Here is a 27,741-nt window from a genome sequence, read left to right on the forward strand (position 1 = left end):
TCTTTTCTTTGGGTTAAATTTTACATAATGACCACACCATATAATTTGAATAACAATTTTAACATTTTTTTAAAAAAATTTCTTGGCAACCCATTTGTAAACCTTAGTAAGCAAAGTTTCTTTTATAATAACTAGATGAAGACTCCAACCACAAACTTTTTAGTCGTTGACATATACTTTATATGTGTAAATAAGAAGAGATATTTTAAAAAATAGCAAAACATGGAAACTATTTACTAGTAAAATCTTTTTTCTTTTTTTTTTTAACTATACATAACAATTTTTTTTCAAAACTACAACTTCAAATTAAGTTAAAATATATTTTTATCATCGTTATTTTTCTTTAGAAATTCGAGATCACAATTCACAAAATGCAGTTTTATTTCTTATTCTTTCATTAGAGTTAAAAACTATATGATTATGAGCCCTTAATAATTTTTATTTTCCCATAAGGGTCTTTTATTTTATTTGGGATCACACACACACACATATATCCTTTAATATGGCCTCTGACCAACAATATTGCCTCTAGGGTCATAGTTACAAACAATAAACACACCACCTTTGTTTCTGCACTTCACTTTTGCACATCCAAGTCTCACTGAGTTCTTCCAAACCACTTGAGTATAATGGCCACACACCTTTCCGCTGGCGCATGAGTTGGTGTTATAGTCGTAGTACTGCTTCTCATTCACCCAAAGTTTGACTGCATCGGTGCCACCCAAGTCAGGGCTACCCCATGCAATATTCTCCCCGTATGGTCCATTTGAATGCACCAACCTACAATCATTCATGCGTAGGTTGGCATATTGTCTGGAATAATTTGCCACCTTCTCGTCCCATTGGATACGCCGGACACGAACTGCAGCACGGGCCTGATTGTGGCCATTGAGATAGTCTTGAGGCGAGTCTTGAGCGGGAGAAGAGGGAAGCATGGTGAAGCAGTTCAAGACACAAAAGAGAATGCAGGAGAGGTTGAGAAGATCCATTGAAGTAATTGGAAAGTTATGAGAAGTATTGGTGAGAAGAATAGGATGTGATCCATATCGATGTTGTTTATAAAGTACTTTGGAGAAAAGATTATGTGAAGAATGCATGCATGAGATTGGCTTAATTAATTAGTGCGTAGATTGTTCAAAAGCAGAACATACACGCAAACTAAAATTAAATTTATAAGATATAAACGACTATTTCTTTTTACTTTAATTTGTAGTTAACTTCTTAATAATGCTACTGAGGATTAATCAACGATATATTAAATTTAATAAGAATTTGATGTAACATTGATATAATTGATGTACTCAAATATATATATGGACTAGGACTATGGCAAAAATTTTGGAAGTTCAAAGTAAGCCAAAAAGGGAGTATATAATAATTCATAATAATATAAGCAAAATCTTATATAGGAGGTCCAAAGTTTAAATAATCTAATCTCTCACACACATATGTTACCATGTATTATAAAAACCGAAATTTAATTTAATAGTTCAGGTTGGAGTGAGTTTGGTTCAGTGATATTGACGTGAACTCTCTATTATGTTCCTAAAAGCCATAGGTTCGATTTCTTATCATGTCGTTGTTATCGTATAAAAAGAACCAATAAGTTAAGAGTTTCCTTAGTTTAAAAGGGAGGACACAGCTTAAACCTATAATTGATGTCGAAATAATGTGAAATGAATGTGTTTGAAACTTCGCCAAATCCCAAGCAATCATTTTGAGGTCGCATATATTTTTAAATATATTATTAAAGAATATTTCATTCATAGGAGGACATTTTCTTAATTTTAATCAAATAATTATTTATAATAATTATTTTCAAGTAAAAATCATCGATCATCAATCAAAATCATTAATTTTAAGATGATAATTGATGACATTATTTAATGAGTTAGATTAGATTAACTTACATCCCTTGATTTCATGATTTTTTCTACCTTTAAAGTTTGCTTCAATTATTAAAATTCAACTATGTGTGTGTGTGATCATTTAAAAAAAAAACATGTTTTGAATGTCTATGACCAATATCAATTAGTTAAGTCTTAAATTTCTATCATTTTTAATTAACTTGCAATGTATTAATAACTATATATATGTATATATATATATATATAAAAAATATAAAATATTAATTTTTAACCAAATAAGATTCTTAAGTCAAGTTTTCTTGCCAATTACTTATTTATTTAGTGCAAAATGAAATGCGATGATGCTAAGTTTGCGAACACAACTGAAAGACACACGAAATGAATTCATTTAAAAAAGGATAAATATGACATGCAAAAGAGAAAACATGTACGTGGTTATTGTTCTTTGTTATACACTAATAATTAGAGAGTGAAGAGGTGCGAAAGATTCGAATTAGAGAGTGATATTCAAGTTACCTCTTAAAAAGTTGTAAGGTCGGGACATTCACTCACATCCCTAATGAACTGAATTTTTCTTTTTTCACAACCAAATTAATATATTGTCTTCTTTGGATTTATTCATTTGGTCTAAAATTATCTAAGATTATGAATTTGTAATATTATTCTATATAACATAAAAATATAATGTGCCATCAAATATTATTTTTATATTTACATTGAAAAAATCAATTGTAATTTACATATAAAAATTCTATAAAATAAAACCAACCAAGTAAAATGTTTAACGAAATAGGAGGGGATTTAATGAATCATATATTCTTTGGTCGTAACATGATTAAAGTACTAAGGAGACGTCGACTTAATTGAGATGTTAATTTGGGTGTATTTATTAAGAGATGAGATATTAAAAATTAGAAATGAATTTTGAATTCATTAGCATATTTACATCCTAAACATAAAATTAAATTTAATTTAGGTGAAAGAAAATGAAATGCACCCAACAAGTGGCAAAAAAAAAAAAAAAAAAAAGGACATGAAATATATTTAATTTTCTATCCTTTGCAATTCCTTAAATAGGATTAGTAATAATTAAGTAGGGGCAGTGCATGTGAACATGTTCAACGTTGGAAATTTAAAGTTTTAAAACAGCACTACTTATTTTTCTAAAGAAAATAATTCAAACACAAACATATATCATAAAATACAATACAAATTATTTCTTCTTTTGTGTTGATTTGATTATGCAAAAATCATTATTTGCTTTATCTTTGAAAATGATTTTCCTTTTTTATTTTTATTTTTTATTTTTATTTGTTGTACATATTATTAAGAGAAAGATGTTGTCTTGCTAGGATTGCCACTCTTATATCGTGTCCTGGGAGAAGTACTGTAGTGTTTTTGACAGAAGAAGAAACCTCTATGTGATTCTATAGTTTATGAAACAAGAAAATTTAATCATCAGGTCATTGTGGCTTGTGGGAATCATGGTTCCTAAGGTGTTTGATTCATTCTTGAGTAGATATTCTTGACCTATGGAGAGCCTAAACGACATCTTTCACCAATAACAGATTAATCCTTAGGGAGGATCCTAAGGTTCTTTAATATATTGAGAGGTTATTCTCATATTTAGAGAGAACCCAAGTTTATGATCAAGTGAATAAATATTCATTTGAAGAAAAAAAATAAAGAGATGATGATGAACAACAATAAAGCTAAATATATATGGTAACAGGAAGTCAAGCTTAGGGAGAGTCAAGTGATTCTTCATTCGTATTCGAATATTTAAGAGGAACTTAAAAATATATATTTTGAAAACTAAGGGACGACCATACAAATAGATCTATTATTTATTCTATTGATCACATAAATATCAAATATGGCCTCCATATTTATATATAAATATATATATTATGATCACATAATATGACCTTCCTTATTTTCATTATATGTGTGTATGTATATTGTATAACGTTCATATGGACATGAACATTAAACCCTACATGTTGATTAGAGTGACCAATAACGATCTTATTTTCGCTAGATAATTAAACCCTACATATCTCAATATGGCTTTTGGCCTATGATATTCCCACGGGGTTCATAGTTGCAAATGATAAACGTGCCACGATTATTTGTGCATCTCACTTTGGCACATCCAATTCTCACTGAATTCCTCCACACAACTTGAGTGTAGTGACCACACACCTTACCAGCCGCACATGTATTGGAGCCATAATTGTAGAACTGCTTCTCATTCACCCACATTTGAACTGCAGCCGTGCCTGATAAGTCTGGCATGCCCCATGCAATATTCTCCCCGTAAGGTCCGCCAGAGTGCACTAGCCTACAGTCGTTGATGCGTTGGTTCGCATATTGTCGAGCAAAACTCGCTACTCTTTCGTCCCAGTGAACCGGCCCAACCCCGACTTGGGCACGAGCTGCGTTGTGGGCATTGACGAAGTCTCGAGGTGAGTCTTGAGCAAGAGAAGATGGAAGCATGATAAAGGTCAGGACACAAAAGAGGGAGAGGGAGAGGGAGAGGGAGAGCTTGAGAACATCCATATTACTTGGTTTTGTATAATTGGAGTTGTGATATATATATAAAATGTTGAGAAGTTTTGGTGTGGAGAAAATCAATGGGGATGAGTGATTTATATAGGCATGAACATGCAGAATATTATGTGAAGAAGGAGTCGTTTTTTCTTTATAATTTTTATTTTTAGTATTGTAAGAATGTTCAAAAGGCAGAGCATACACGCAACTAAATTAAGTATTATATTTTCTTACTAGATGATATGTTTCTGTCACTATATTTTATCATTATATTAATAGTATTAATTAATCCTACATGAACCTGATATATAGACAGTTTGATCTAGTAATATATAAAAAGTGTTGCCTAAGATGTTTTTCTGATCACTTGGGATATAGACTATATTGAAATTTGCAAGTATATCGATCAAATTAGTTGAAGTGAAGACCGATCGTTTGTATACTTTTTTTCTAATTTGAATCTCTAATCTCTTGATAAAAGATATAATCTTAATTCTTTTAGTTGAGTTATATGTATATTATATACTTTTTAATATAAAAATAATAGCAATTTACGTAATAAAATAAAGATTCGTAGAAAGGTGAAATATATAAATATTCAAACTTAAGAAAAAAGACTTCTAAGTATGTCATTTACGTTTTAATTAATTAATTAATTAACTAAGAGTATTTTGTTCAAAACTTTGACTTCAATGCTTGTTCATTAACTTACTTTGCTCTTGTTTAAGATTGATTAGGAAAACTTAAACAAATAATGATTCAACCAAGATTGGGTCCAATTCAAGAATTAATTGTGAATTCAAAATGACACCGGCATGTTAAGATCAATCTCTTACGTTTAGAAAAATTAAAGAGAAACCTCACGATGTTTATAATATACGTGAGCTACTACTCCTGAATTTTGAAATAGAAAACCTCACATTTATTCAATATTAACGTTAAAGCTTATAAAGTTTCGATGAAAATTGAATCTAAAAAAATTGGGATTCGATTGGGGGATGATGATTAACCTAAAAAGACAATATTTTAAGGAGATTTTATCTTAAAATAATTGAGATCCAACTTAGAGAATAATGAACTCGAATACCTGTCATCTTAAAAATTATTTATTTAGTTAAAAAATTATTTAACATGAGGTTGAATATGAAATGTATATTTTGTAATCACCAAATTAAAAATGTTAAATTAAAAGTGATTGTATTTAGTCAGTGTTTTAGTATTGAAAATTTCAATAATTTCATAATGACTTTTCCATGATGTTTGTGGAAAATATTATCATTTTTTTCTCCTTCCTTTTTCCAACTTTATTTTTCCTTTGATGGCTGCTGCCTAATTTTTTTTTTGGCTATTTTTCTTCACATTGTTTTACTTTCCCTTTTCCTCCTTCTTCCACATTTAACTTTAAAATAAAAAAATTTCAAATATAGCCAAATACAAACCTTTCGATATGGTGACAAACTTTTAAAAGTCGATCTAAATTTTATCGTATTTATATATTGTTTTTTATCGTGTTTTATCTGTTTATACATTAAATTCCATTGATATATTTGGAGAAGAGAAAGAATGGTCAATACGTTAAATTTGATTGAGATATATTTGGAGAAGAGAGAAATGGTTGAGGGAAGAAGAAGAGAAGAGAAGGAAAAAGAAGAAAAAGATAGAGGTGGGCCACGAGAACCATGAATGGAGGAGGAGAATGATGCGAAGAATTAGAAGAAATTGAATGAGAATAAAAAGTATAATACAAAAAAGAAGGCAAAAAATTTTGTTATTATTTTCAAAAAAATTAAGTTTCTAATGCAATATTAAATTTTAATCGAAATATATCGATATTTTTATTGATACTTTCACATTTTTTTTTTAGATTTGATAATGATATGAGGTTTGAATTGATATTTTTATGACATTCTACAAAAGTCCACAAGCCAAAAAAAAAAATGCTACTAATATAAATAAGAGACGTTTGCAAAAATAGTAAAATTTTTTATGATAATAGGGTCCATGTCACCGCATTTTATTAATTGAAAAGTACAAATTAAAAACGAATAACTCTCTAATATAACCCTATAATATATCTAATTATTTGTCATATTCGTCATATTCGCAATATGCAAAAGAGGTGTTATGAATTGTTTTTTTCATTTTTTTTTGTCATATGATGCAATTTTTCAATAAATAATATACATATTTATTTTTCTATGATTTTTTGTTTTATTTTTTTTCTCTAAAAATATCCATCAAAATCAATATTTTATCAATATCTTTGTTAAAATTTTCGAAACACTAATATTTTCATTGACATTAATGCTTTAAACATTGCTTAAAATCGAGGAACTAAAATATTTTGTAATACCATACCCAAATATTAGAGACCAAAAGCATAACTTAAACCCTAAACTAATAATTGTATCAATCTAGTTAAATCCAATTTTTTTTTTTCAATGTCTTATTTTGTTCTTGAAAGAGATGCATAGATATGGTGCAACTCACAAGTTTGCAACAGTGATAAACTTTTATCTTTAAAACTAATAGCATTAAAGTATTTATTTATTCTCTTTTAGTACAAATTAGAAGCGGGAACTGATTTACCCTACGAATCTCTCGACCTTTAATATCTATCGATGATAGTTGAGTTAAATTTTTGTATGCAACTGCCAACAAAGTATTATATTACTCTGCTTTTAATTACTAATCATTTATGTAATGTACATGACAAATAATTATACACATGAATTCATTGAATTAAATGACTCTTTTGCCGTAATCATTGAAGACATTTATATATCATTACTGATATTTGCTACCGTTGAGAAAATTTGAAGAGGAATGCACTTCCCCACCAACCCATTGAATTGGTGCATTCCTATGTAAATTTAGTGGAGAACTCGGAGATCATCTTTTCCTTCATTGCAACGCTGCATGCTTCCTTTGGGACTTTTTACAAAGAGACCTCAATGTTACCATTCCAACGACGAGCATGGACCAAATCTTTTCCTTCATCAGCTCCCTCAATTGCACCAGCAAGAGAGACAGATTATTCACAACGGAGTAGTTGCTATTTTGTGGAGTATTTGGGTAGAAAGGAATAAGATGATTTTTGATAGTAAATATTTGCCTAAATCTCAATGGAGCTTATAGGAAGATTGGAGGAACCGTATAGGATTGTGGTGTAGTAGAGACAATGTCTTCAAAAACTACTCTCCTGTGTATCAATAGCACTGAATAATCTCAATGCTTTCTATACTTAGAACTAGAAGCTTCTCTCTAGCCTTTGTTCTTCTTTATTATATCAATCATATTGATGTCCTGTTCAGAATTAGGCTGCCTTGGACAGTCTTCCCCTGAACGGCGTTGTTTCTGTTCAAAAAAAATATTGATCTTATTTTCGCTAGATAATTAAACCCTACATATCTCAATATGGCTTTCGGAATATGATATTGCCAGGGGATCTAGTTGCAAACGATGAATGTGCCACCAATAGCATTTGTGCATTTCACTTTGGCACATCCAATTTTCACTTAATTCCTCCACACTACTTGAGTGTAATGACCACACAACTTGCCAGGCGCACATGTATTGGTGTCATAATCGTAGAATGGCTTCTCATTCACCCACAACTGAACTGCAGCTTTGCCTGATAAGTCTGCATTGGACCATGCAATATTCTCCCCGTAAGATCCGCCAGAGTGCACTAGCCTACAGTCGTTGATGCGTTGGTTCGCGTATTGTTGAGCAAAACCTGCTACTATTCTGTCCCACTCAAGTGGTTCAACGCTGACTTGTGCACGAGCTACGTTGTGGGCATCGACGAAGTCTTGAGGCGAGTCTTGATCATCTGGTGAATCTTGAGCAAGAGAAGATGGAAGCATGACAAAGATCATTTATATACTTTTTTTTTTATTATTATTATTGAAATTTAGCAATAATTTTGTCCATGTAGTCCCTATAATTTAGTTATGAAGAAACACCCATCTTGATGCCAAAAGGTATCCATAAAACCTTACTATTTTCTAACAGAGAGAACACCCCATCTTGACTTTTTAGTATCAATGTTATATAACCTAAGATGAAGCTAGTCGGAAAGAGTTACCTGTCCGGCGAGGGCCACCGCATTGAGGAAGTCCGATGAAGCGTCCAACACTAAAGGCCGATCCTCCAAATGGTAAAAGAGCCATAGAATCTTCATCTTCAATAATCGTCAATGCCATCGCCATATTTCCCAACTTCAATCCTACTTCACCACAAGGTACAATTACTAAAAATCCTAGAAAAATAAAGGCCAAAGTCATAATCAGAATTAAAGAAAAACTATTTTGTATCATGTTAATTATATCTACTATTACATCAAATTTGATCGAAGAGGATAAAGAAATGAAGAGGAAAGAAGGAGAAGAAGGATAGAGGTGGGCCACGAGAACCGTGAATGGGAGGAGGAGAATGCTGCCCAACAATTATGACAAGAATAAAACATCAAAAACAAAACAAACAAACAAAAGGACCAAAAGTTTTACTATTATTTTCTAAAAATTGACTTTCAAACACAATGATATTAAATTTTGATCGACATATTGATATTTTAATATTTTTTAGATTCGATAATAACATGAGTGATGAATTGATAATTTTATTATATCCTACAAAAAACAAAACGTGGAAATAAGAGATGCAAAGTCTTTCCCAAATAATACAAGAGAGAAAATGAAATCATATACAATGTTAACTGTTCTCTAATAGCAGCCAATTCCCTTTCAAGGCATTATAACATTTAATAGTGCGTGTTGCTAGTCCAATTTTGACCAAGTAAAACGTATTTGATCGATCTTTTTAGTGTAACCACAGTAAATTTATATTTTTGGAAAAGAGGGCTCGTTGGAATGTTTAAATCAAAAGGTTGAAGGAAGAGAGAATAGTATTTAATTTGATATTGGTTGTAGAACTTACTTACTGTTAGGTTTTGACTATCTTCCTCTAATAAGGGTTTGTGATTGGGTCGCTTCTTCATGGAATTTTTCTTAGATTGAGACCGACCAGCCTAACATCGATCCTTACTTAGTGCTTTTACGGTTTCATCCCTTTTTGGCTAAGCCTATGTTGAGCTTGTCTCAGTTGAGGATTCTTGATGGGCGCATGATCGTGAAGGCCTAAGAACTCATGTTCTTCTTTTCTTTATTTGTCGTTTTGTTAACCACTTTGCCTTTAGTTCCAACATTCATTCACCGACTAAAAAGATACATTTTTCAAACTCTAAAGATCAAACGTACATATTTTTTTCTCAAAACTCGAAGATTAAAAGGATAGTTTTTCTAAAAGTAAATTACTCACCAACAGTACTCCATGGTAATTTTCAACAATATATTGTATAGCCTTTTTTTTTTTTTCCTTCATTGTATTATTATTATTTCCTTTTATTTATTTCTTTGGTCTCTCTCTCCTTTATCTCTTCTCCAATTCTCTCGGAGGAAATTGCGCGGTGTGAAGAAGACGAAGACCCAACATTTTTCTATCAGTTTTCACCCTTTTGATCTTTTTATCTTCATCGAAGAATCTCACTTTTCACTTTTCCACATCAATATAATCTCTTTTTTCTTTTCTTAATTATCTTTAAACTTTCTTGATCATTATGTCTTAATAAGTATTAATTTGAACTGTAAAAGTTCTGCCAAGTAATTGACCAAAACCTTCAATTTTCTGTTTAATTGATATTTCATGTATTTTAGAACGTTTTTTCTCTCAAATTTCTTACCATGTACGCATGCACACACCCCAAAAGGGTTCCATTTGTCAATCCATTTTAAATTCCATTGCATAACTATTTGATTTTTTTGAAAAAAATGTCTGTTTTCTCTCTCTGTTACTGAACGATTTATACTTACCATGACTTTCATTTTTCCTACAATATTTGTGAAGTTTTAGCCAAATTGACCAAAAACAAGTTTTTTACAGATTGCTTTTTCTTTGTCTTGTTTTCTTCTTTTCTCTTGATTTTTCTAGAACTTGTGAATTTGGAATATACTCATAGAAAATAGACAATTAAGGGAGAAAATTAATAGGTGAATTAGTATGTATGTAAACATAATTTTAAAAAATGTAAATAGTTGTCAAATGGGTCCTAATTTAATTTGTTTGTTTTCTTTTTGTTTTTGCTTTTGAAATTTGGGATAGTTGCAAATGTAGCAATTGTATTCAAAATAATTAAGTATATAGCAACATTTTAAAAAAATTGCAAATATAACAAAATCTGTCAAAATCTATCAATGATAGGAGTCTATCACTGATAGACTATGTAGTAAATGTTGGTTTATCACTGATAAACCATAAAAGTCTATCAACGATAGAAGCCTATCACTGATAGATTTTGATATATTTGCAATTTTAAAAACCCTTGAAATTTAAACTAAGAAACGCTGTTTTTGAACATATAATGGTTTCTTTGTTATCTTCTTTAAAATCAAGGGTAATTATAATGAGTAGCAATTTTTAGAATAATTATTAAGTATGTAGCAATATTTTAAAAAAATTGCAAATATAGCAAAATCTATGTGTGATAGCTTCTATCGTTGATAAACTCTTATGATTTATCAGTAATAGACCAACATTTGCTACATGGTCTATCAGTGATAGACTACTATGATTGATAGATTTTGACAGATTTTGCTATATTTGCAATTTTTTTAAAATGTTGCTATGTACTTAATTATTTCGAATATAATGCTACATTTGCAACTATCCCTAAAATCAAAGCCATAAAGAAAAAGTAGTTTTTTAAGACTAAAATTTGGTTAAAACAATTTATATACATTTTTAGTTTTGATAAATAAGAAATAAATGAGAAAACAAGCATAGTTTTTAAAAACTTAAAAATAAGAAAATTATTTGGTAACGATCTTGTTTTTAATATTTGGTTGTTCAAATTTATATACACTTGGTTTTGATTAAAGTTCATAATATAGTTTTGTTTTTCATTCTTTGAAAAAAAAACACTTGAATGCATGTAATTAAAAGAAGAATGAGATTTTGATTTTTTTTCTCTCAAATTTGGTTTGATTTTAGAAAACGATAGTGGAAGATGAAGATTATAACAAAACCAAAGCCAAAGGAACTTATAAGTGAGAGAGTATTAAAATTTTATAAACTTAACTTTCAAATATTAAAAAGCTAAAATATGACCTAATTATTAATGGAAGCCTTAGTGATTTCTTTGAGTCATTTGGATTTCAAAAAATAAAGTTTTATAAACATTACAAAGCACTACAAACCTTTGCAAACACATATGACTATGTGAGTCGAGCTAAAACTATGACAAAAAACATTATCATCTTCAACACTGTGACTATCTCTTTGTGGAATATTTGGCTTGAGCGGAACAATAGGATCTTCAATGACAAAGCCAAATCCACTCAAACTTTTTGGGACGATGTTAAAGCTTTGACTGGCCTTTGAACTACTAGTTCAAAGAATTTTTCAATTAGTTACTCGGCCTCTGACCATAGCTTTAAATTTGAATGCTTTTGTGTAACTTTTGTTTGAGTTGTTTGGGCTTATCTCTAGCCCGCCTCTCTCTCCTTACTTCTTGTATTCTTTTGTTTATTATTAATGAAGCACGGATGATGAGGATACTAAGGGGGTGTCCACCTAGTATAGATGTGCGGATGCACCTGATCCCAATGTATCTTTTTTCTGAAAAAAAATAAACATTATATCTTTCCTCATGAATTTTTCTTTATCATGTTTTTTAACCTTTACCAATATTTTCAAAATCCAAGAAGGTGTGTTTTGAAAACTTAGAAAAAGTCCCAAATTTTGTTTTTTCTCTTAGAATTTGTTGATGGATGATCATTCAAGAAAGATGATCTAAAAAAAATTAAATAAAACAAGTACATATATTCTCAAAATCAAATAAGTTAATTAAATGCGTGGTCTAATAATTATCAAATGAGGTTATTAATATTTTGTTTTGAAAAAAAAAAGCCTATAAACTTTTTGAAGAAAAAGAAAAAGTGTGTTCCTCATTTTACAAACATTTTAGCTTTGCTTGACTAATATGAATATAAATCAATCTTGTAACAACTCTAAGTCAAGTTCTTGTGTTTGAAATCTCTTGATCAATGTGAATCAACCCATCTAATCTCACCATTTCTACATAAAATTTCACATTTCCATTCTTATAAATAGCAAGGGATTCCAATCCCATTTTGCCCACAAAATTTCTCCCCATTAATTTTCCAACTCTCAAACCAAAATGGCTGATCTCCTCAAGATGATCTCCCTCTCCCTCCTTTTTTTCTTGACTTCTTCCACTATATTCACCTCCTCTATCGCTCAAGACTCGCCTCAAGACTTCGTCGACGCCCACAACGCTGCTCGTGCCCAAGTTGGCGTCGGACCTGTCAGTTGGGATGAAACTGTAGCGAACTACGCACAACAATATGCCAACCAACACATCAACGACTGCCAAATGGTACACTCTAACGGGCCGTATGGGGAGAATCTTGCTTGGAGCTCAGCTGATTTGTCAGGTACCAATGCAGTTCAAATGTGGGTGAATGAGAAACAATTCTATGATTATGCCTCAAACTCGTGCGTCGGCAGTGAGTGTCGCCACTACACTCAGGTGGTGTGGAAGAACTCTGTAAAAATTGGATGCGCAAAAGTGGAATGCAATAACAATGGTGGCACCTTCATCACTTGCAACTATGATCCTAGTGGCAATTATGTAAACCAAAGGCCATACTAAGTGAGCATTTACGAACTAAAATTATGTCCAAGAGTCAATAAAATTAAAGAAGCTTTTGAAAAAAGGGTAGTAGTAGGCCTTGGGTCGTCATCTTATATGGCTCTTTGTTTTTGTTTTACAACCTTGGGGCTATGAGCATAATTAAGTTCATCTTATTTGCATGCTGATCTCCTAAGTCCTATGCATGTTGTTGTTTGTTTCTATTGGTTTGATAACCATTTGGTTTTTCTTAAAAAAAATTGTGTTTCTTGTTGAAATTACATTACCAATTCAAACTAAGACAGCAAAATTTTAAAAAGCTATTATTAAGTCTGAATCTTTTAGTTACCTTCTCTTTAAACAACCTAAAAACATTACAACCGATTAGTTAATTAGGTTTTCAAATTGAATAAGAAATCTACTATCAACCAATCCTTCCAACTAACATCCTTTAGAGAAAAACAAAGCCACAAACTAGATCTTAAGATGGCATCTGCGACCAACTTTCTTTTTTGCATTTTGTGTTGTGGGATTATCCCTTATTATCATAGCTGCCCAATAACTCCCACGGTTGCAAAAAGCAGCCCCCAATGGAACTAGGAATCGTAATTTTACGAGATGAAATTGATTCACTCATTCATTCTGAAATAAAGTAAGCAAATGAGAAGTTCTCTTAGCCGTGGATTTTTCAAAGACTTAGAATAAAATAATTTCACTATGGGAAAGGAGTGTGACAAAGGAGTGTGAATCCCCATTGTTCAAGAAGTTATAAAGATTAAAATTCTAATAGTACTTTCATCCTTAAACTTCAAGAATTTTAAGAATTTATTTTTCATGACGATTGTTCATGGTGTGTTTGGTATAGATGGAATTATATAAATGAGAAATGTTGGAGTTCAAATTTTGAGAATAATGAACATTATTGTTTGAGAGATCAGCTAGACCCATGTGTGTTTGGAGACTTCATGTATTATATAACTTTTGCATGTGGAAATCAAGAAAATATATTAACCAAAAAGAAAGAGAAAGAGAGAGAAAGGACAATAAAATCTTATATATAGATCATATAGATTATTAAAAATTATTACACACATATATGATTGCACTAACATAACACAATAGAACACCTTCTCCTCAACTCATGGCTTCTAGATGCCTAGTTTCAAAAGAAACCATGTCATCATCATTTTAAACACCATCTTATTTTCAAGAACAAAAGCATATATATGAAAACCCTTATACTTACTAGGGAAAAATACAACACTCTTTCTGGTTGCCCCTGGGATTTTCAACGTGGGTGTGTTAATTTATTTTCAAAGTTTCAAAATAGTACAGTTATACACGTCTGAATTTTGAGTAAAAATCTCAGGAGTAAAAGTGTACCATTTTAAAATGACTATAAGTAAAAAACTAGCTTCAAAACGTAGAGATGAAAGAGGTATTTTTTCCCTTTATTATTTTTATTATAATCATACCTAAGAGTTAAACCATATGGTGGTATGGCTAATAAGGCCACTCTCCATCCCAGTTGCCAGGAGGATCATAATTGCAAGAAATAAACCACCAACCATCATTGCATTGAACTCTTGCACATCCAACTCTGTAAGAGGTTTTCCAAACAACTTGAGTGTAATGAAGACACTCACCACCATTGCATGCATTATTGCTATAACTATAATAAGGCTTTTCATCAACCCATAGCTTCACTGCAGCTGCTCCACTAAACCCATTGTTTCCCTTTGCAAGATTTTCTCCATAAGGTCCATTTGAATGGATCAATTGGCAGTCACCTTTCCTTGAGTTTGCATATGTTTGAGCATAGGCTGCAAGTGTTGCGTTCCATACAATATTCCCAACTTTCACTGTTGATCTTGCTGAGTTGTGCCCATTGATGTAGTCTTGAGCTGAGTTTTGGGCTTCACAACATCTCAGTGTAAGAACGACCACTGCAAGAAGAAAGAGTTGAAAAACACTTGTGAGTTTGACAAAACACATATTCTTTGTTTGTTGTGTTATCGATCAAGCTTTGGATGAGGAATAATAACTTGGTGTGTTGGGTCTATAGTATTAATAGATGCATATATGGTTAAGTTGAGTGCATTAGACATAAAGGATATGCACGGGGCTACAAAAAATGAATCCTCAAGTATCTCAACAAATAGTATCATATTGTCCCATTTTTCGATATATAAATCCTCTTACCTTTTCTTTTGTTTCACTCGCCAAATTACAACCTCATATCATTGAAGATATTTTCCCCTTCCTATTAAACCATCTCCTCATCTAACTAATATGAGACGATGATAGTATTTCCATTAGATTGAATTTCATCTTAAAACCAATTGCGCACAATATATACCTTTTGAAGGTGGTATCTGTCCTCTTATATTTATCATTATTAATAAAATTGGATCAAATATTTTCTTCTCATTATCCTGACGTCATATTAGAGAATATGAGATTTTATATCCAAACCAATAAACAGAAAATTAAAAAGAGTAATCAATACATAGATTCTTTACTATATTATTGGTTGTTGTCTCTCTTTAGTGATCTATATGGAAAGAAAGAAATCGTAGAATCTTCTGGGAAGATATTTGCATGCTTACTAGTCTTTGGACTAGCAGATCTACTAAGTTCTATAACTATACAACTAGCACCATTGCTCTTAATTTAAATGCTTTCTGTGAATTGTCATGGGTTGTTTGGGCTTATCTCTAGCTTCTTTTGTTTTGTTTCTCTCGGCTTCGTTTTTTCCTTTTCTTATCATTAGTGAAGCGGGGATGATAATGGTATTAAGAAGGTGTTCACCTAGTGGAGATGCTTAGGTGTACCTACTGACCCAATGTATCCTTTACAAAAAAAAATATAGATTCTAATTTATAGATTACGAAGTGTTTTCATCTTTATGTTTACTTCAACATGCTCCCTCAATACCTCAATATATTATGCTTTTATATTAATCTTATTCTTTAGTTGAATTCCAAGTTTTTTTTTTTTTCAGTCAAACACTCATCCGAGCTACACGCTAATCTCTAATATTACCATATTAAATCATCGGAGGTTCATCTCAAAATCAATTAAATAAATAAAAGAGTTGCTTTTATATATATTTTTATATATATATACAATTTGGGTAATAAGATTGTGAAGGTGGTAAAGTGAGTATAGGTAGGCATTTGCAAGAAAAGGGGTTTGTAAAAAAGAGGCAAATGGATACATTTGTCAACAAAAACATCCCCTCTAGACTTTGAGACACACTTTGCCTTCACCGTCAAATAAGCTATCAAAAGTAATAATTCTAATGGTGAATTATTATATTTGTTCGTTTACCAATAGAGAAGTCCCCATGTGCTACCTCTCTCTCTCTCTCTCTCTTTTTTTCATCAAAGAAGAAGAAACCATATGGATTAATTTTAGAAAATAATGGTTTAATTTCTTTAGAATTTTTGGAGTTGACATTATTTTAGCACGAAAGGGTAATTTATAAGGAATAATTTACTATTTTTCTTGAGTATTTTTTACATTATTATTGATATATACTTCTTTCATATAAAGTATATTAACGATAAATTATTTGTATTAATATGAATGATATATGTAGTATATGTCAATAACGTCGTGTCTAATACTTAAATATGAAGTTGGTGAAACAAAGTTATTGTGCATATTTTGTACAATACAATAATATTGCATATACTTTAATGAAATAAATAGTGAAAACGTATAGTTGTTTTTCGTCAAACATATCATTTGAGATCGGTCAATTATTGATTTCCTTAGGTTCAAAGTTCTGTTTTATAATTAATAGTTATTGTTAAACAAGTTTAATTAGCTATGTCAAAATATATATTTTGCTAGAGATATATTGTATAGGTCCAAGTGTATACCATTGCCACTTTGAGTGTAGGAAACTTAATGTTTGAGCCTCCAAGTCAAAGTAGGGAAAAAAAGAACAAAAATAACAAAGCTAAGGGTTGAAATTAGAGACCTTGAGCAATTATATATATATATATATATATATATATATATATATATATATATATATATATATATATATATATATATATATATATATATATATATATAATTTTAAAAGAAATACGCAGATCAATGCATCTGGCATCTCCACTAGGTGGACACCTCCTTAGCATCCTCGAGAAATGGCTAAAGATAAGCCCCAATAGAGTTATACAAAAGTAGAAATGTTTAAAGCAATGCTACTGACGTTATAATTTGAGGACTTCGATCTACTGCTCCAAAAACCCAGCCAACACGACTATATCATCCCAAGGCTGTATTGCCCCCTTTTCTGAGTGGTTGAAGATCCTGTTCTTTCTTTCAAGCCAAATTTTCCATAAAATCACAGCAATGGTATTGAAAGTAATGGTTCCTTTCTCATTGGTTACGTTGATACAACACAAATCTTTGTAGAGAGACAGACACATCTGTAAAAACTTGAGCAATTATATTATGCTTCAATTCGAGATTGTTCCTATATGTTATATTTTACATGCCTATTTGACTTTTTTATAGGTTTTAAGCACCCTAGCTAGAGGGTGAAAACGAGTTGTCATTCATAGAATAGAGTCAAAACGGACAAAATAAAGAGCTTAAATGCATCAACCGAGAAAGAGAACATGAAAATTACGAATTTGCTCCTGGTGAGGGGCGAAGTAGCTAGTGGCACCTACCTATTGCTCCATGCTCGGAGCTGTAAGGAATGGGAGCTTCAATAATTCCATACAAGACGTAGAGTGTTGTGACACTGCATGTGCCTTTAACCCCTGTATGGCACTTCGATTCTTCTTCGCCTAGAATTTAATATCGAGCAAGTAACTGGGGAATATATATCTTTAGAAACTAGGATGGGCTTCCTTTTACTTTTCTTGCAATCTAAATTCACCATTTTGAATTCATTGCGACTGATTTTGTTTTAAGAATAATGTTTCTGATCCCAAAATTGAGCCTCGTCATCTGCAGGTAATTAATTGTAATTAGTTGGAACAAGTAACATTTTTCTCTCTTATACTAATAATACACTATTGGTTTTTGTCCCCTAGTTTTGTTGTTTTATCTCTTTCTCCAACACTTTGCTCTTGAAATTTTTTTGATCCTCATTATTACCAATTTTCTCTTTTTAAAGTTGTTGTTCATAATCTTGATCTGTCATTATATTCTCCCCAAATTTTTTTATATCTCTGTAACTTTATTTTTGTATCTTCAAATTTTTGTTATCTCTGTCTAAATTTCTCATCTACTTCTATCATTTTTCATTATCATTTTATTAGTAAAAGATCACTTTTAGAAGTATATAAAGCTAAACAATAAAATGAATCCATATAAAAATGACTTTCAACAAAACAACTTATTAATAACGAGAGTGCTTTTCCAATATTGAGCTTTTATTTTTCCTTCTGGAGCAAAGATATACGTCTGGTGCCTGGCTTTGTGGATTTATTATTAATTGTCTTCGTTGACTCAAGCTTCTCTTGCTACATTATTATTAACTCAAGCTTCTTTTGGAGCAAAGATGTCTGATGTGTGTTGTGGAAACAATAATATGTTTATCCTTCTTATGCTTCTTAACAAAATCACATGTTCTTGTAAATAAATAATACATATACACAATGAATAATGTTTATCCTTCTTGTACTAATTACAAAATCAAATAATCCATTTATGTGGAAATTACAAGAACACATTTAAATGCCAAATTGATTCATCTAATAAGGTAGCTCTCCAGCAACATTACCAGCAGGACTATAATTGCATGAGACCAAAGACCAATTGTTTTTGCACTTGATATTGGCACACCCTATTAAGAAACTGTTCTTCCACACCAATTGGGTGTAATGGCGACACTCTCCCCCGACGCACGTGTTGGAATTATGGTCATAGTATTTCTTATCATCCGCCCATGCCTGTACTGCAGCTGCCGCTGTCAACAAACCATCTAGCGTTGCTAGGTTCTCACCATAAGGCCCATTGGAGTGCACCATCTCACACGTTGAAACCTTTGAATCGAGATAATTTTGAGCATACTTTGCAAGTTCTTCATCCCAAAAGACTGGATCAACCCCAACCTCAGCTCGAACTGCATTGTGGGCGTCGACGTAGTTTTGGGGGGTATTATGAGCAACGATCATGGGGATTAAGGTTAGCATGATCAAGCAAATGGATGAGGGAATGTTGGAGAGTGCCATTTTTGACATATTGTTGAAGGAGCTGATAGATATTATGAAGAAGAATGTGTGACTTGAATTGAGGTTAGGTTGGACGATGAACATTTGGTGAAGGTCTCGTTATTTATAGATGGTTTGTGTTAATGTGGTTCACATTATTCATTGGAAGTACTAAAAAGGAGAAATCATGTATGGAGAACCTTATAATTTGCCTAGAATTCTAACGATTTGCTCTCTCTTTTTAGTTGTTTAATCTCTACTTTTACTACAAATTTCTCTTGCAAAGGAGGGGATTTTGTGTTGTTATCATTTATTATTTTTCATGCATGCAACAGACAACAAGGGATTTGAGCAATAAACATTCTTTTTCTTTCTCGATTTCTTTTTTGTCACCGAACATTTTATTATACTATGTCAATTGAACTATAGTTTCGTTATTTATGTTTTTAATGTTAAGATTTGAAATAAATGTAAGTTTAAAAATTTTGAATTAGTATAAAGTAGATCGATAAAGTTACTTAGATATCTAACAAAGTCATATCAGATTTTCATTTTGTTCAATCTACAGCTGATTGGGTACTTGTTTTTTTCAATCAACAAACAATGGAGAAAATTTAATTCTAGACAAACGTTTTCAACAACACATTAAATATGACCGACATCAAAGGTGCGTCGTTATACTAAATAAGTATAGTGCAATTTCAAACTGGCATTAAATATGACTGAGTACTTCAAAGTTTGGACATTTTAATAACATGTTTTTTCATATACTTCGTCCATATCGTGCTTCTATAGCCAAAGTTTTTAAAGAAAGGATACTTAGGATCCAAGGGTGCATGCACCCGAATATTTTCACTAGGTGAATACACCTTCTTAATTAGCACCCTCATTATCTACGGGAATCATATTCATTAAGCACATAGAAGTACTGAACTTTAAATATCCTAAAGATTACGGAAAGCATGAATATTGATAGCTATGGGAATTACAAGGCAATTTCGTACTCATTAATGGCTACTATTACTTGTCTTCGAAATTTTGGCCTTTGATTTAAAGAGCACTTCTAGAAAGAGTTATCAGTGGGGAATCTAATGCCCAGTAGGATAACCACGATTTTGATTTTAGATAATTGTAAATATAATAATTAGATTCAAAATATTAATATATACAACGACATTTTTAAAGAAATTACAAATATAGTAGAATCTGTTAATAATAAAAGTTCATACTAGACCATGTTGAAATTATTTGTCTATCACCTATATAGATCATAAGAGTCTAATAGTCGATAGACTTTGCTATATTTGTAATTGTTACATAAGAGTTAAATTTCGTACCGGTTATTTTTTTTTATTATTATAGACAGAATTTTCATATGATATTTGGAAACATAACATAGATGTCTAACATCCTTGGGTTATATAACCCTATTTGATTTATTAAAAAAAATGTAAGGATTTGTGTTAAATGTAAAACTTTATTAAAATATGGCTTTGTAAGAAACCTAGAGATCTCAATTATTCTTTCATGTCTTTACACCATTTATATTTGTTAGTTAAATGGTATCTCTTTTTAGTTAAATCTACCTTAGATGTGGACTACCTTGTCCATATTTTCTTGACATACTGGTTTAAATGAAGTCCATGCAAAATGGATATAAAGCTTTCTGCTAAAAAAATCATTACATTAATTATCTTCCTTTCATATTACAAGTAAATGAAATGAATAATATTTCGATCATCACCTCAATAAGGTCGCTCACGTACAACATTCCTAGAAGGACTATAGTTGCATGAGATCACTGAAGACCAATTGTCCTTGCATTTAACAGTAGCACAACCCACCAAAAAACTATTCTTCCACACCAATTGTGTATAATGTCGGCACTTGCCTCCCACACATTTGTTCGAGTTATGGTTGTAGTACTTCTCCTCGGCCGCCCATGTGTTCACCGCAACTGCTGTGGTTAACACGCCGTTCGCTGTTGCCAAGTTCTCACCATAAGGGCCAACAGAGTGCACCATTTCACAAGTTTTAATCTTCGACGTTAATTTATAGCGTAAGCTTCAAGTTCTTCGTCCCAAAATAGGGGTTCAGCCCCAACCTTGGCTCGCACTGCATTGTGTGCATCGACGAAGTCTTGAGGGCTGTTTTGAGCAACGACGATTGGGGTTAGGGTTAGTGCAACGATGCAAAGGGTGGAGAGAGCGGTGACGAGTGCCATTTTCGACATCTTCTTTTAAGGAAGAAAAAGGAAGAAGAATGTGAAAGGCACAAGGTGAGGATGGAGTGTACATTATTTGGTGAAGAGTTATTTGTTGGGAAGAATGAATGGTTTTTGAGTTACTTATATGGTTGGATACAAAACAAGTGTAGTGGTCAGATATACACCATGAAATTCTAATTATGGATTACCTTAATTTAGTTCATCTATTCTCCAAGTTGTTTTTCTTTCCTCTTTAGTTCAACTGGAGAAATGGAGGAATTAATTTTGTTTTTTCTGATAAAAAATACGATTGAGTCCATAGGTGCATCAAAACATCTTCACTATATGGAGAATTAATTAAATTACTTTCAACCATACAAAATTAATTGCAATTACATATTTAAGGGAAATTTTTAACCAAAAATGAGTTTATGGAAATTTGTAGAAATAATCAAAAACCAAAATTTGACCACCTCCATATAGTCTAAATTATGTAAAAGGATCCAAATTCAGATTTCTTTCAATTTTACATGAAAGAAAATTATAAAAGTAAAATTAGCAAAAGAAGAAAATATTTATTTCTTAGATTAATTTTTTTTTTATAAAAAAAAACAGCTCTTGTATAATCTTAATTAAATTCATATTATATGGGACAATTCTGTATATAACCAAAGTGCACAACATCTTTTTATTAACTAATGAGTATAATCCCTACTCTTAAACACACTCTAATCTCCAAACTAATATTGATTATAATATTCATTTAATAGAAAATAACATTACCATTTCTCTTTCTTGAACATTATCATTTCTCTTTCTTGAACATTATTTTTCAACAACTAAAATCAAAGGAAAAACAATATGAGAGTAATATAATAAATCTATCCCTAATAGCTAAGCCCTCTCTCCACCTCTTTGAATTTCCTTTTTTTTAAAAAAAAAAATATATTGGGTAAGTTGGGTGTTCCCGACCATCTTCACTAGGTGGACACCCCCTTAGCACCCTCATCATTCTTGCTTCATTAATATAATGCAATAAGTACATGAAGCAAGGAGAAAAGGGCTAACGGTAAGAGCCACAATGTCATCCCATAGTATGTTGACGTCTTTTTCAGTGCCGTTGAAAATGTGACTATTTCTTTCAAGCCAAATCTTCCATAAGACCACAACTATCACGATGAATGTAATAGAACCTTTCCTGTTTTTAATATTTATGCATGCAACACAGATCCTTAATTACAGAGAGAGCTAACGATAATCAAGTTTTGGTTCCAGTTCAAAAGAGTTATATATCTTCACAGGTCCTTACCTCTTTGAATTTTCTTGTACTTCTTTTTTTAGTTACATGGATATTAATATAAATGAAAGTATTAAAGTTATATCAACTCAATTGAAATAATTAAAAAATTTCTAATGTAGTAACAGATTTTTCTAAGAGAAAAAGCTATCTCCATGCATCTCATATGTAATCTAACAAAATATGTCTCATGTCGTTTTTTTTCTTGTGGTAGAAAAGTGGAGAGTACAAGAGATAGATGGAGCAGAGTTTGCACTTTACCTAATCATTTCTATTTTTTGTTGGTGTAGTAATGTGTCAACATCGAGTATTGGCTGATTGGTTCACATGGCTACACTACAACTCCATAACTGACAAAGTCTATATATATATAAAGATTACGGCTGTCAATGCAAAGTCATGATTTTATGTATATAATATATATATATATATATATATATATATATAACAATACATATCTTCATTGGCCCATGCATGTGAGTGAGCATTCACTTCATTAATCTTGTTCTTTTCTTTTATCTCTCTAGAGTTACAAGAACATGCATGTCAATGTCAATGTCTACGCTTTCCTTTTATGAACCCATATATACCTATTATATATTATCATTTATATAGTTCATATAGGTAATAAACGAAATGTTCGGTCCATTTTCTAACGATATTTCGGTTACCTTTTTTCTAAAGAAAAAAAAAACTGTTAAATTCTCGGTCAAATTCTAAAACAAAAACTAGCATTTTTATTTGTTTTTTCAAAATTGTTTGGTATGTTCTTGTTGCCTTTTAATTACTTGAAAAAACATTTGAAGAAAATAATGAGTAATTAAAATACTTAGTAAGCAACTCTTCCACTATGTCATGTGTCATTTAAAAGCATTAAGTACTGTGTCATATTCCTGTTCAAGCTAATCTTGTCATGTAACATTCCAGGGCACTAATTGCGTCATGTGTTTTTAGGGAAAATTGTATCATGTGTCGTTTTAGGATGTAAGAAATGTGTGTGTAAGCTTAAATCGTATCATGTATTGACATTGTGAGTTAGGATTGGTCGGTTTTTATCGAGTTGGATCAATTTAATACTTAAAAATATTCTTTATAAATTCTCAATTTATAACTTTTTGAAATCGATCCTTCTTGTTTTTCAATCAACCGACTTCGATTTGGTCGATTGACTACTCGATTTTTCTGTCTATCATATTCCTCCTTAATAAACTAGAAGGTTAGTCATGTTTCTTGGTTTATTACGGTCACATTTTCATTCTCACCAACAATTAATTCGATTTAAAAGATCTGTGAGAAGGAAAGTTTTAGTTTATGAACTAATCTAATATATATCTATAACTCTTTCAATTTGTTGTCCACGTAATACAACACAAGGAAAATTCAAACCCTTTCTTTAACCCTCTCTACTTTTTGATTGTGACAAATATTATATATTTACTAAACTTCAAGACCATTAATGTCATATCTATATCTCTTCTAACTTTTCTGACACAATTCGGTTGCTTCGTATTTAATAATCAACCATAAAAAAACTATATCGATTTATACTTTTTATACATATTTAATATTCTTATACATAGATGCACATCAATGCATATTATCATTAAGAACATCTTATAATTCTTTCTAATAAAGTATAAACTTCTATAATATATTATCAGTAAGGATGTTGGCCAATATAGTTGCCAGGAGGATTATAGTTGCAGATCACAAAGACCCAATTGTTCTCACACTTCACTCTACCACACCCTATGTTTGTAGTGTGCCTCCACACTATTTGTGTATAGTGCCCACACTCGTCCCCGACGCATCGATTCAAATGGTGGTTGTAGAACTTTTTCTCGGTTGCCCAGAACTTGACCGCCTCCACCCCTGTCATCTCGTCATACCCCTCAGCTAGGTTTTCACCGTAGGGTCCATTGGAGTGCTCCATCTCACAAGTATCGATCTTACTATCAGCATAACTCTGAGCATAGGCAGCTAGAGTGTCGTCCCAGGAGACTGGGCCGACACCTACCGCTGCTCGGATGTCGTTGTGCGTATCGACAAAATCTTGGGGGGAGTTTTGGGCATTGGAGATGGTAGTAGCTAGGAGGAAACTTACCAAGCAAATGGTAGACAGAATAATAATGGTGGAGGAAACCATTTTCTGGGGGGGTTTTGGAGTAGAATATTCTTTTGTATTTGGTGGTGGAGATTTGGTGTATGGTAAAGGGTATTTATAGAGGAGAAAGAGATGGTGGGGGTTAGTGGTTTGCATTTGTAGTTGGGGAATTGTTTAAAGGGAATTTTTCTATTGTTTGTTGCATCCTTTTTCAATCAAATAATGGCACATTATGTAGATATATGGGCCAAACACATGTGTCATCTGACTTTGCTTTTGTTGATAAAAATTGCCTCTTTATTGGGTATAGAATTCTCCCTCCTCCCATCATTAATAGTGTCTGTTTTTTTCTTTTCTTGCCATCAAATTTCTATGGTTTTATGAAATACTAGCCCATTATAACCTATGTATATGCATATGAATATATAATCTATAGTTTTTATTTTAGTACATGGGAAGCATATATGAACATTTTAACTAATGAAATATATAAACATTTGAGTTAGTTATGAGGATTTAATCATTTTCAAAATTTGATATAATTAATGGCAGAGAGATTTTCCATGATATAACAAATCAGTGGACAGTAATGAAGACAATATTTTATTTGCATATATACACTAAACGAAAGATGGGCATACATACATCACTTGTTAAGTTCACATGCATTTCTTTTGAATTTTTTAGGAAGAAAAAAAAAGGTTCACATGTGTATTTTATATGAGGATGTGTTTATTCAAGAAAAAAAAAACCCCACCCATCCTTTTCTGAAGGAGAAGATAACACCAACAATACACGATATCAAGTTATTTTTATTGTTGAATAACTGCATCTGAACATTTTCATTAGGTGGACATTCTCTTTAGCATCTAAATATTTTTATTTTTGTGTTTATTTGTTGAGTTTTTCATGATTAAATTTTATAGTTTTGTATATTTAAAAGAAAAATACATTAGTTGATTTTTTAATCTAGAACCAAACCCCTTCACTTTATTATTTTTCCTACATTAACCAAAAAAATTTATCAAAGCAATAGGGGAAGGTAAAGTATGGTACATGACAAAAATTGCTAAAAATATTACAAAATATAGAAAAATTTTAAATTTTATCACTATCAGCCAATAGACGTTCTCAATATTTTTTTTCTTTTTAAATTATAACTATGATTTTCACATTTTTCTCAAAAAAAATTAAGAATCACATTTTAGAATTTTATAGCTTGACGTAGATTTTGAAAAACATTATTAGAAGATAGACAATAATAATAATAATAAAAGCTAACTAGTAGTAATGGTTATATTTAATTTAATTCTAAAATACAAAATAGAAATCGAAGGTAATTATATTTGGTGACCGTTTTAATAAAATAATATTTGGCAACGTCCATAAAAGTGCAATAAAATTTAAGATTTTGCATATAAATATTTTAAGTGGTAGTTTTGTCATTTACGATCATTTTTTTTAAATCGATTAGGAAATAATGCAAATAGAAAAGCAATTGATAAGGTAAGAAAGTAAAGTAATTTAATAAAGAGAGGGGAATTGTTCATCAAACTAAGCACATTTCAAAAGTAAAAGAAAGAAGAAAGATTAGAGGTTGGGGGTTGGTGTCATAGGTTCACATGTCTCACATAAACTGACAAACCCTTAAGCTAAAGGGTTGAATCACTTACACCAACTGTGTTTTTTTAAGAAGAAAAAAGATTATTGAGAAGCAATTCATGGTGTTAATAAATAGTACTTTGGACATGTGACTCCCAATCACTTTCATATATATATATATATATATATATATATATATAATATTGTATCTTGTTCTTTTAGAAAATATTCATATATTGCCATTTGCTTAACTTGTACGTTTGGTTTTAGTTTATATGCTGATTTGTCTCCAATTTTTACCTCTTAATTAATTCAACTTTTAAGGTGTTTCCATACAATTTCAAATGAAGCAATGCAATGTTGTTGCTATATGGTTTACATGAAATAAATTTGCAATTTTAGCTAGAGTAGTTTCAAATCGTTTTATATTGATTTTGGAAGAGTTAGTTGGTAAGTGATTTTCCTTGAGGTGATATATACAAGGGAGTCGGTCCAAAAAATGATTATATAATTTAGTTTTGTTAAAATATTGTTGGTTAGCTATATGTGAAATTATTATTATTTTTTTAATCTATGACGAGAAGAGATTGGTATACTTATCATTAAGGACTTAGCGTTAATATGTTAGCATAAATTGTAACAGTAGAAACAATTCGATCGAGTAAAAATATACGTTTATTTTTTTAAAAAAAAAATAATTATTATGTGCATTTATCTATCTAACATATATATTGACATTGAAAAACTTTATCTTTTTTTTTAAAGGATATTTTGGATCAGTAAGTGCACCCGGACATCTCCACTAGGTGGACATCTCTTAGCACCCTCATCATCCCCGCTTCATTAATATATAGGAAAAGTACAACGGGAAGCAAGGAATACAAAATACCGACAAAGGGTTAGAGGTAAGCCCAAAGCATTAAGATTAATGGCTATAGTGTTAGCGCTGTAACTGGAGAAAGCTGGATGTTTAGTGGACCAAAAACTTGTCAAAGCACAAATGTTTTTCCAAATATTAATGATAGAAGAACCTTTTCCTATGAAAGTATGATCATTCCTTTCAAGCCAAATCTTTCATAGTGAAGCCGAAATGACATTGAAAACTCTATCAAACTATCTGTTAATGATATATTGACAATTCCCATCATTGATAGACTTCTATTATTCTCTGTATATGGTATGTTAACATTGGTATACTTATTATTAAGGACTT

The 27,741-nt window shown here is 31.2% G+C and overlaps 7 protein-coding genes across 7 annotated transcripts; 1 reads left to right on the top strand and 6 right to left on the bottom strand.

The window, feature by feature from the left end:
* Window positions 1-479: 479 nt before the first annotated feature.
* Window positions 480-989, bottom strand: LOC103495328 (pathogenesis-related protein 1-like). The gene has a single exon (XM_008456840.3). The coding sequence runs from the start codon at window positions 987-989 to the stop codon at window positions 498-500; it is 492 nt and encodes a 163-aa protein (XP_008455062.2). The 3' UTR covers window positions 480-497.
* Window positions 990-3,756: 2,767 nt separating this feature from the next.
* On the bottom strand, window positions 3,757-4,539 carry LOC103495329 (pathogenesis-related protein PRB1-2). Its single transcript, XM_008456842.3, has one exon. The coding sequence runs from the start codon at window positions 4,428-4,430 to the stop codon at window positions 3,930-3,932; it is 501 nt and encodes a 166-aa protein (XP_008455064.2). The 5' UTR covers window positions 4,431-4,539; the 3' UTR covers window positions 3,757-3,929.
* Window positions 4,540-7,059: 2,520 nt separating this feature from the next.
* Window positions 7,060-8,998, bottom strand: LOC127149020 (pathogenesis-related protein 1-like). Its single transcript, XM_051083645.1, has 2 exons — window positions 8,512-8,998; window positions 7,060-8,265 (listed from the first exon to the last, which is right to left on the bottom strand). The coding sequence occupies exons 1-2, from the start codon at window positions 8,741-8,743 to the stop codon at window positions 7,940-7,942; spliced, it is 558 nt and encodes a 185-aa protein (XP_050939602.1). The 5' UTR covers window positions 8,744-8,998; the 3' UTR covers window positions 7,060-7,939.
* Window positions 8,999-12,605: 3,607 nt separating this feature from the next.
* Window positions 12,606-13,412, top strand: LOC103495331 (basic form of pathogenesis-related protein 1). The gene has a single exon (XM_008456844.3). The coding sequence runs from the start codon at window positions 12,661-12,663 to the stop codon at window positions 13,153-13,155; it is 495 nt and encodes a 164-aa protein (XP_008455066.1). The 5' UTR covers window positions 12,606-12,660; the 3' UTR covers window positions 13,156-13,412.
* Window positions 13,413-14,227: 815 nt separating this feature from the next.
* Window positions 14,228-15,168, bottom strand: LOC103495330 (pathogenesis-related leaf protein 6-like). Its single transcript, XM_008456843.3, has one exon. The coding sequence runs from the start codon at window positions 15,127-15,129 to the stop codon at window positions 14,638-14,640; it is 492 nt and encodes a 163-aa protein (XP_008455065.1). The 5' UTR covers window positions 15,130-15,168; the 3' UTR covers window positions 14,228-14,637.
* Window positions 15,169-18,722: 3,554 nt separating this feature from the next.
* LOC103495332 (basic form of pathogenesis-related protein 1-like) lies at window positions 18,723-19,403 on the bottom strand. The gene has a single exon (XM_008456845.3). It carries the CDS (start codon window positions 19,347-19,349, stop codon window positions 18,861-18,863), a length of 489 nt encoding a protein of 162 aa, XP_008455067.2. The 5' UTR covers window positions 19,350-19,403; the 3' UTR covers window positions 18,723-18,860.
* A 5,053-nt stretch (window positions 19,404-24,456) lies between these two features.
* LOC103495333 (basic form of pathogenesis-related protein 1-like) lies at window positions 24,457-25,022 on the bottom strand. Its single transcript, XM_008456846.2, has one exon. It carries the CDS (start codon window positions 24,966-24,968, stop codon window positions 24,480-24,482), a length of 489 nt encoding a protein of 162 aa, XP_008455068.1. The 5' UTR covers window positions 24,969-25,022; the 3' UTR covers window positions 24,457-24,479.
* Window positions 25,023-27,741: the final 2,719 nt, after the last annotated feature.

Source organism: Cucumis melo, chromosome 1 (assembly GCF_025177605.1).
Source record: "Cucumis melo cultivar AY chromosome 1, USDA_Cmelo_AY_1.0, whole genome shotgun sequence".
NCBI classification, from domain to species: Eukaryota; Viridiplantae; Streptophyta; class Magnoliopsida; order Cucurbitales; family Cucurbitaceae; genus Cucumis; species Cucumis melo.